The sequence below is a fragment of the Gekko japonicus genome, unplaced genomic scaffold (assembly GCF_001447785.1).
Source record: "Gekko japonicus isolate JY-2015 unplaced genomic scaffold, Gekko_japonicus_V1.1 scaffold675, whole genome shotgun sequence".
Lineage (NCBI taxonomy): Eukaryota > Metazoa > Chordata > Lepidosauria > Squamata > Gekkonidae > Gekko > Gekko japonicus.
Genome location: NW_015175376.1, coordinates 507,708 through 517,628, shown reverse-complemented (window position 1 = coordinate 517,628; position 9,921 = coordinate 507,708). Strand labels below are relative to the sequence as shown.

At 47.5% G+C, this 9,921-nt stretch overlaps 1 protein-coding gene across 2 annotated transcripts in view; it reads right to left on the bottom strand.

Annotated features, from left to right (window-relative positions):
* Positions 1-9,262, bottom strand: part of RBFOX1 (RNA binding protein, fox-1 homolog (C. elegans) 1) — a 188,688-nt gene extending 179,426 nt beyond the window's left edge. For both annotated transcript variants that reach the window (XM_015425535.1, XM_015425536.1), the window contains exons 1-2: positions 9,236-9,262; positions 560-802 (exon numbers count right to left, since the gene is read on the bottom strand). In XM_015425535.1, coding sequence (XP_015281021.1) covers positions 560-802; positions 9,236-9,262 — 270 coding nt within the window. The remainder of the gene's footprint in view (positions 1-559; positions 803-9,235) is intronic.
* Positions 9,263-9,921: the final 659 nt, after the last annotated feature.

The window sequence follows — 9,921 nt, the reverse complement described above, 5'->3', positions numbered from 1 at the left end:
TAGCTAGCAATCCAAAACAGTCCCGTGGAGCCTGAGCAGTGGGTGTTGCCTTCTGACACACTTCCAGTGATGTCAGGGTGTGTGGCATATGCAAATAAGTTATGCTAACGAGTTATGCTAATGAGCTCTTGCACCTCTTTTTCTACGAAATGACCCCTGTCTACAGTCAATCACCCCATTGTGCAGCAATATCCACCGAACACAGGAACGGGCAATGAGTAGAAACATGCCGCGTATGAACTTGGCTGTCCAATCTCACATTGAAGCTGAGAAATGAAACAGGGCACATTCAAAATCCAACACCCTAAAACTTTAGTGGGGAATTTCCCATAATATATATATTTTTTAAAAAAAACAGAATCTTTGCAAGTTTTTAGTCCCACTCCGAACATCAAAATGAGCTCCGATTCGGAAGCTGAGATGGAACGGAAGTCTCAGCTCAGGAGAGATGGGAGGTCCCCACCTGAAGATCTCACACTGACATTTTAACTTGAGCTCGCAAATAAGTAAGTCTTTGTATGCTTGGGGAGGGGAGGATAACCTGCCCCCCCATACTTACTGTGGCTGTGGCTGAGACAGTCTGTGCGTTGGCGTCGCTTGCGTTTGGTTCGGAGTGCGTCTGAGCAGGCGGGTACATGTTTAACGTGTGCTCTGGGACTGTGGTCTGGCCTGCATAATCTGGGGTGGGGTGGGGGTGGGGCGCGGTGTACTCTGCTGGGATGCCGTTCTGGGGGGGAGCAAACTGGGCCGAGGCGTAAGGCTGTGCCATTGTGTCAGGAGGTGCCGTTGCTTCCTGGTTACCCTGCAGAGGAGGAGGAGGAGGAGGAAAAAAAGAAGAAGAAAAGAGAGGAAGGTTAAGACAGTTAAGGCTGCTCTACATACACTGAGAGCCGGTATGTTGTAGTGGTTAAGAGCTGTGGACTCCAATCTGGAGAACCGGGTTCGATTCCCCACTCCTCCTCCACATGAAGCCCGCTGGGTGACCTTGGGTCAGTCACAAGTTCTCTCAGAGCTGTTCTCTCAAGAGGAGTTCTCTCAGAGCTCTCAGCTCCTCCTACCTCACAGGGTGTCTGTTGTAAGGAGAGGAAGGGAAAGGAGGCTGTAAACCACTCTGAGACTCCTTCTGGAAGTGAAAGGCGGGGTATAAATCCAATCTCTTATTATTATTTACTTAATTCACACTTTGCCTTTCTTTCCAGAAGGGAACCACCATGGCTTACATCATTCTCCATTCCGCCATTTTATTTTTACTACAAACTCTCTGAGATGGGTTAAGAACACGAGAAGAGGCCTTCTGGATCAGACCTGTGGTTAGGGTTGCTGGCTCTGGATTGGAGATTTTGGGGGCGGAGCCTGGGGAGGGACCCCAGCAGTATATAACACCATAGAGTCCACCTTCCAAACCAACCATTTTCCCCCAGGGAACTGATCTCTGTCGTCTGAAGACCAGTTATAATTCTGGAAGATCTTCAGCAACCACCCGGAGGTGGGCAAGTCTACCAGTGGTCCATCTCGTCCAGCATCCTACCTTACACAGAGCCCAATAGCACCTTACAGATTTTCGGGGTATACATTTTTAAGAGTCAAAGTTTATATCCTGAGAATGTTGTGGGTCTCTAGGGTGCTGTTGGACTCAAATCCAGCTCTTCATCTGCAGGCCAACGGGGGTACTCTCCTGAAATTGTCTTCCACAGTGGCCAAACAGGCCAACAACAGGACATAGAGGTCTTCCCCTGATGTTGCCTATGGGTACTGAGTGTGGGTGACCGGTCCAAGGTCTCCCAGCGAGCTTCCATGGCAGAGTGGAGGTTCAAGCGTGGCTCTTCCAGATTCAAATCTGACATTTTAACCACTACGGCACATTGGCTACAGGTCACCCAACCCATGATCACACAGACTCATTCAGCCAACATTCCTCATTTGTATATCAGATTCTATCGAAGACGAGTTGGTAGGGGAGGCCACTCGTGACTGGACAATCAAGACACAAACTGCATAAACATATCACTTTGGTCATAACCAGTGCCTGAGTTGCGCTACCATCCACTGCTTCTGTTAATGGCGACAGCCTGCAGCTACAGGAATTCATGGCTTAAGCTCTACAAAAACCAGGGTGACCTGACATTTCCAGGTCTTATGGTGCTATCAGGAACACGGATTGTGAAGGCAGAAGGAAAACAGGAAGACCCAACATGAGATGGATGGACTCCATCAAGGAAGCCACGGCCCACAGTTTACATGAGGAAGGCTGTGAATGATAGGATGTTTTGGAGGTCATTCATTCATTCATTCATGCATTCATTCATTCATTCCTTGAGTCACCATAAGTCGGAAACCACACACAAACACCGTGCCATCAGCAGTGGTTTTGGTTCTTCTTGTTTTCAACACCATAATCGCTGGTCCTTGTATATCTCCCAGTGACATTTTTACACGATTTTTTAATGCCGCCAACACATTATCCATCATTTGCGCACCATTTAGATACAACTGATGCTAAAACATCGCTAAAGTATGTTAATTTTAAACGGGAAAGTTCCAGCACGAGGACAGAGGAAACCGTCGTGGAATGGAAGACTTGTGAACCTCGTTAAGGAAATAGCATTGAGTATATCTGAATGGAACTGAGCCACTTTTGAAACTCAGTCTCGACTGTAATGGGAGCCATTTGGACCAGTTATTCAAAACAGATTTCACTCCCATTGCTTTCAATGAGACTTCAGTTCAGGCTAAGTTTGCAGTTCTCTGCTTGCGTACACGGGGAGGCGGGCGCAGTCTGTCTGAAACAGAGCCCAGAGTCTATCTATCCACTGTGTACAGTGCTGTTTGATTTTTAAATTTTTTTTGGAAAAGGTATATATTTCATGGGGAAAATTTAGCATGAGAAAAGAGAATAGGGTGTGAAAAATAAAGAACCCGAGGACTTCCGGCCACGGCGGTGCGAATGGAGCGGGGAAGATAGCAGCTCGGAGGGAGGGGTGAAGGACGAGGAAGCTAAAGGAGCGACCGGTCCAAAATATAACTTAAGAGACAAAAAAGGGAACCTAGGGTAAGTCTAAAGACTTTTTCGGATAATACTTTAAAAGTAATATTAACCCCAAAAGGACACTATTAACATATTAATTGCTTGTTTTAACAGAGAGAGAAGAAAAGAAGATTGTCCAACTGCAGAAGAAGCTATTGACTTTAACTTTAATACTAAAAGATTAATATACTAATACATTAACATCACTCAACACTTTTCTTAACCCCTCTATACACCCTTCCTAATTTTCTGAATTGTAAAAGCAAAATTTCTAATAAAGAACCCGAGAGTCTGATGAAGTCCAGGGAGAAGCAAGATCGAAACCAAGGATTTCCAGGTCAAAACAGCAGGGGCGAGAACTTCAAAATCATCTTTACCACCCCCCCTCCCTGAACTTGAAGTGGCACGGATAAGCAAAGTTTTCTCATTTAAATATACTGATTGGGTGCACAATCTCTCAGGTACCTGTGTGTGTTGGGACTCTCTCTCTCTCTCCTTCTCCCTCTCTGCTATCAAGTCACAGCTGACTTATGGAGATCCTATAGGGTTTTCAAGGCAAGGGATATTCAGACGTTCCACTGCCAGCCTTTGCATAGGAGCCCTTGTATTCCTTGGTGGTTTCCCATCCAGCTGTGGACAAGTGCTGGCCCTGCTTAGCTTCCAAGATCTGATGAGATCGGGCTAGCCTAGGCCATCCAAGTCAGGGTGCCAGGACTCTTAGAGCCACACAATTGGTTAATAATACTGGGAGAACAGGTCGGGGACCCCCATTTTTTCCTCTTACCAGGTTTCAAGCCCACCAGCATGGATCTTGGACAATGCCCCACTGTGACGCTTAAAATTGTAGCTAACTCAGACACTGGAACAAACGTGACATAAGAACATAAGAACATAAGAGATGCCAATGTTGGATCAGGCCAAAGGCCCATCCAGTCCAACACTCTGTATCACACAGTGGCCAGAAATACCAGTGCCACCAGGAGGTCCACCAGTGGGGCCAGGACATTAGAAGCCCTCCCACTGTTGACCTCCCCAAGCACCAAGATGACAGAGCATCACTTGCCCCAGAGTCCCTATCTATACCTTGTGGCTAATAGCCACTGATTCAATGTAAAGTGACAATTCTTCATGACGCAGTGAAAGAACACAACTAATAACTTCCATTCTGCTAAAGAGAAGGGGAGGGAAAACCAGCCTGTCCGGCTCAATGGTCACCTGCTCCATCACCCGACTTCATCCTAGGCCAATCACCGTGCAGAATGGAAGCCCCTCCCCTTAGCCTAGACCTTGCAAGACTCCATCAGGAGCCAACCAATGTTCCCTCTAAGCTGTGGAGTCTTGTGAGCAAAAATCCTACTTTGTGAGCCCCTGGCATTAAAGTTGTGAGCAAACAATTTGGCTGCTGCAGACATTAGCTTGCTCTGGAGCCATCCTTGCTGAGCTAAGACAGAAATGTGTGAGCTGGAGGCTAAAAAACTGTGAGCTAGCACACACTAACTCAGCTTAGAGGGAACACTGGAGCCAACTATGATGAAGAAGGGAGGGTGCCACATCTTTGAGAAGGCATTAAAATTGAAATGGTAAAATATTCTGAAGTACAATTTCAAAGCGATCAGAAGGAAGTAGTTGGGTTAATGCACAGAGGTTCCCCCCCGCCTTCACATTCGTTACCGAAAACGAAACAGAGACATCTCCTCCTTCCTGTTCTACTTCTTCTACTTTGTGTTGTTTACCTCCCCTCCCAACTCCCACATGCTGAAGCAAACATGTCTAAGCCAGAAAGTTTTTAGTGGTGGTGCACTGCGAGAGTTGGACCCTAAGGAAGGCTGAATGCCAAAGAATAGATGCTTTTGTATTATGGTGCTGGAGAAGACTCTTGAGAGTCCCTTGGACTGCAAGGAGAGCCAACCAGTCAATCCTGAAAGAAATCAACCCTGACTGTTCCCTGGAAGGCCAGATACTGAAGCTGAAGCCACCAAACGAGAAGGGAGCACTCACTGGAGAAGACCCTGATGCTGGGAAAGACTGACGGTCAAAGAAGAAGGGGACAGTAAAGGATGAGATGGTTAGACATGAAATTGAGCAAACTCCGAAGCACGTCGGAAGACGGGAGGGCCTGATGTGATGTGGTTGCGAAGAGTCAGACTCGACTGTGCAACTGAACAACAACAACAAAACATGAAGGGGGCAGACCGGAAGTGGCGGGGCGGCTTCCCTTTCCTCCCCCAGCCTCCCCACTGCTGCAGAGGCTGGGAAAGGAAAGCGAGAGAGAGAATACATGCCTTTTCTCTTTCCTTCTGCCAGTCTCCTCCTTGAGGTGACGGGAAGGCTGGGGAAGGAAAGGGAAGCCACCCTGCAGCTTCTGATCAGTTTCACTCCCCACCGATCAGCTGTTAGGTTTAAGGGCTGATCCCAGCGGAGTAAAACTGACCAGAAGTGGCCCCGCGGCTTTCCTTCCCTTCCGCAGCCCCCCCCTCCCATGTTGGGGAAGCTGGGGAAGGAAAGGGAAGCTACCCTACAGCTTCTGGTCAGTTTCACTCCCCCTGATCAGCTGTTAGGTTTAACAGCTGATCAGAGGGGAGTGAAACTGATCAAAAGCTGCAGGGCAGCTTCCCTGGAAGAGCTGGCATGGCTGAGGAGGGGCAGGGTTAAGGGGTGCAGCACACCAGGGTGGGGGGGTCTGGCAACCTCCCTGGGTGGGTTGGGGCTCATCCGTGGTGGGGCTCTGCCCCCAAATGCCCAACTATGGCTACAGGCCTACCCAATGTCAAGTTTCAATAGCAATTACTGGAATGCGAAAACTTGATCAAGAGAGTACTGGAAACTGTACTAAGAAGGAATGGATTCCAGGTGCAATGTATCTGAAAGGTTTTTTATGCTACCTTGGGTTCTAAAGCAGATGTTACGGAGACCCCCACTGATTCCAATTACCAATGACAGCCGTTCGGCGAGCCTCAAATTAATATTGGTAGCATTTTTTTCTCTTAGTGCTAATTACAGCTAATATTTAATTAAGAGCCATGAGCTTTGGTAATATGTCATATTGGTGACTTCAGACTTAATTTACTTTACAAGAGTCGTTACATAACACACCTGTAATGGACTTCAAGGTGCACTAAGCTGAAAGGATAAGTGCACATGCGCATATACGCATGCGCTGTTCTCCACTGTTTAAACTGGTCATATTGAAAGGAAGATTTGTCTTCTACAATCTGCCCAAGTGTTTTTAGGAAGTAGGTGAGGCCGGGTAGAGCTTTTGCCCAGCAAGGCTTCTGATTGGCCATTGGAAATCTGATTGGCGGTGTGGATTTTTTTTAAGGTGTGACTTCGGCGGCAGCTGCCACCACGTCACGAGGATCTACACAGTGCTACTGAAGTTAAGCTGTGGCAATCATTTTGTGGCTGGCTCTGCCTCCTGCAGCAGCCATCTTGTTGCTGCGCCCACCATGCCGTGTCAGGATTCCAAACGTGCCTGCAGGCTCAAAAAGGCTGGGGAACCCTGGCCCAGTAACTCTTGGGAGGAGAATTCCTCACAATGAATTTTAGTAAGCTCACTCAGGCAATTAAAAATCCTTCTTCACCCAACTCTCATGGAATTCAACACAAGACATTGGAGACTGCCCATACTCATTCATTCATTCATTCATTCATTCATTCATTCATTCATTCAATTTATAAATCACCTACTCCTTACAATGTAAGGCTCTAGGTCAGGGGTGTCAAACATGCGGCCCGGGGGCCGGATCAGGCCCCTGGAAGGCTTCCATCAGGCCCGCAGTGCAACTGGCCATCTCCTGCTTCCAGTTCTGCTGCTGCTGCATCATAGCTTGCTTCGCCAGATTCTCTCAATCGCTCAGCCATTTCATGTTTTAACCTGGGTCCTCAACTCAGAACTCTGAGCCTGAGATTTCTGTGGTGAATGTCAATCAATCAAAAGTAGGTTTGTAGCTTACAGAGCTAATGTTTTAAGCATGGTTTTATTTTAAGTAAAAAAAAAAACCCTTGGTGTTTGTGTCCTTTATAAAGTTTATATCTCCGCTACTTGGCATTACCTTTTATGACACACATGGCCCGGCCCAACAAGGTCTCATTTATGACAGATCTGGCCCTCATAACAAATGAGTTTGACGTCCCTGCTCTAGGTGATGTACAACCATTTAAAACATAAAAACAACCATAAAAACATAAAAACAACCATAAAACATAAAAACAACCATAAAAACAACCATAAAACCCGAAAATCAGCTACGTCATCTCAGATGACGTCAAACATTCCTTTGTTGCCCTACTCTGGACTGCGTTGCGGTGTCGTGGGCGGGTAAGGAGAAGGCCGAGGCAAGGGTAGTAAAATGAAAAAAAGAAAAGGAAAAAAGGATTTGAAAAATTCATGGAGGGCATCGGGTGCAACTGGAAACCGTAGTGGTGGTAAAGGAAGCCCCGGTAGATCAAGTGGAAGAGTTAGGCAAGAGGGTTGAGTTGGCCAATGGGAACACAAATAGGAATGAATGCTCTTCCGGGGTCAAGAACAGAGGAAAAGAGGCCCCTGGTATATGAATGCCCTCAGATGCTTCAGTTTAGCAACAACGACCATGGTTGAAATTCTGTCAGGATGACCTGAACCCAAAGCAAACCCAAACGAGAACCATCAGGCCAATGGTGACCAAGGCACCAACACAACGAGTATCCACTGCTGGTCAAAGAAGAAGAAGAAAAAGAGGAGGAGGCGGAGAAGATTGGATGTATACCCCGCCCTTCACTACCCAAGGGAGTCTCAGAGTGGCTCACAATCTCCTTTCCCTTCCCCTCCCCACAACAGACACCCTGTGAGGTAGGTGGGGCTCAGAGAGCTCTGACGGAGACTGCTCTTTTTCAAGAACAGCTCTTGTCAGAACTATGGCTTGCCCAAGGTCATCCAGCAGCTGCAAGTGGAGGAGTGGGGAATCAAACTTGGTTCTCCCAGTTTAGAGTCCACACACTTAACCACTACACCAAAATGGCAGAACAAAGAAGACCACCAAAGAGGCCTTTGGTCTGCAACAGATCTTGAGTGTTGGGACAGCTGCAGAGCTGGTTTCATGCTCCATTGTGTCATTATGCCTGGCACCCCCGGGGAAAGGTCTGCAGGCAACGGTGAGCATGAGGAGTGGGAATGCTGGTGAGCGGACAAGGGAAAGACACACAAGAAGTGGGGGAACCATGCAGGTGGGTGCTAGGGAAGGCGGGTATGAGTGCCCGGTGGTGGGCAGAGGTGGGAAGGGGTGCCCTGGGAATTCTTTTGCCTGCCCCCACAAATTCTGCAACCAGCCCTGGGCAGCTGTATCCCTTTCTTCACCCCTCATACTTCCTAAATGCAGTCCCTTCCAACGCTCCCTCTAAGCTGTGGGGTCTTCTAAGCAAACATTCTACCTTGGGAGCGACTGCCATTAACGGTGCAAGTGAGTGGTTTGGCTGCTGCATACATTCGTTTGCTCCAGAGCCCATCCTTCCTGAGCTAAGACAAAAATGTGTGAGCCGGAGGCTAAAAAAACTGTGAGCCAGCTCACACTAACTCAGCTTAGAGGGAACACTGGTCCCTTCCCTTTATTGATAGAGAGGAGCAAAAAGAGAAGCAACTGGGATGTTATGGAGGATAAAAAATGCAGTAGTCATGCAGCCCTTATTTCCCTGGACTTGTGAGAGCCATTACAGGGTGCCAGGCAAAGATTCTCTCTGGGGTGGGGTTGCCAGCTCTGGTTTGGGAAATAGCAGGAGATTTGGGGGGCAGAGAGCCCAGAAAAGGATACATTTGGGGTAATGTGGGGTACAGTGGGGCACAATGCCATAGACTCCAGTTTGGTGCGCGGACTCTAATCTGGGTCCTCCTCCTCCTCCAAAGCAGCCATTTTCCCTAGGGGGAACGGACCTCTGTCACCTGAAGATCAGTCATAATTCCAGAAGATCTCCAAGTCCCACTTGGCATTTCTGAACCCTAAAAATGATATCAGCCAGATATTGGGCTGGACTAGCTCTGTGGATTTCCTGACTGACCAGGGCTTTTGGGCCCACTGTTTCCTCCATCTTGGTGACCCTGGTTCTACCAGACACGATTGATTTTTTTTTTTTGCTTGGGACACCAGCGTAGTCCTGGTCTGCTCCCGAGGGCGTGTCTCACCGCAGCAGGTGTTCTACAGTCCAGGCTAAAGAGGACACAGGGCACCATCACTTTCACACCAGGAGCTGGAACCGTTCCGGATTCATAAAGGCACATGAAACGTTTAACGTTCCCTCTCATTCTCGGCCTGGTTTAATACGGTAGCAGTTGGCAGTTAAAAGCATAAAGGATGGCAAAAATTCAGGCTGCCGCTAAGTGTTTTGGCCTCCGCTTTAATGAAATCCACATTTCAAACTCCAAAATATGCTTTACGTGGCAGTGTGTAAAATCCGCTTTATTGCTTTTTCCGTTTATATACGGCGAACTCTCTAAAGTTCAACACACAAAGAGTGGGGGAAAGCTTTCATTAAAACAGAAGGCACACACTTTCGAGAAACCTTCCAGACTGGTACAGTTTTAAAAACACCACCGTTTTAAATGAAGTATACAGAATGTCTCGCGTATCCAATTTAATCCCCCCCCCTCACCAGCATCGTTTCATCTGTTGCGCAAAGCTTTTATAATTAAGAAATTGTGTGATAACTGTCAAAACATACCGAGCCACCCCTGTTATGTTTGCACACAAAAGCAAGCGGTAAAAAAACTTATGTCATGTTCTCCTTTCAACACACATTTTGCAAAACTAAACAGTATTTATTCATTTCTTTGGGGGGGGGGGACAGGACAGGGTGGGATGGGGGGGGGAGAAACACCCTCCCCCTTTATGACTGCTCACATTTTAAAAGCCTGGCTTGCTGTTTTATTG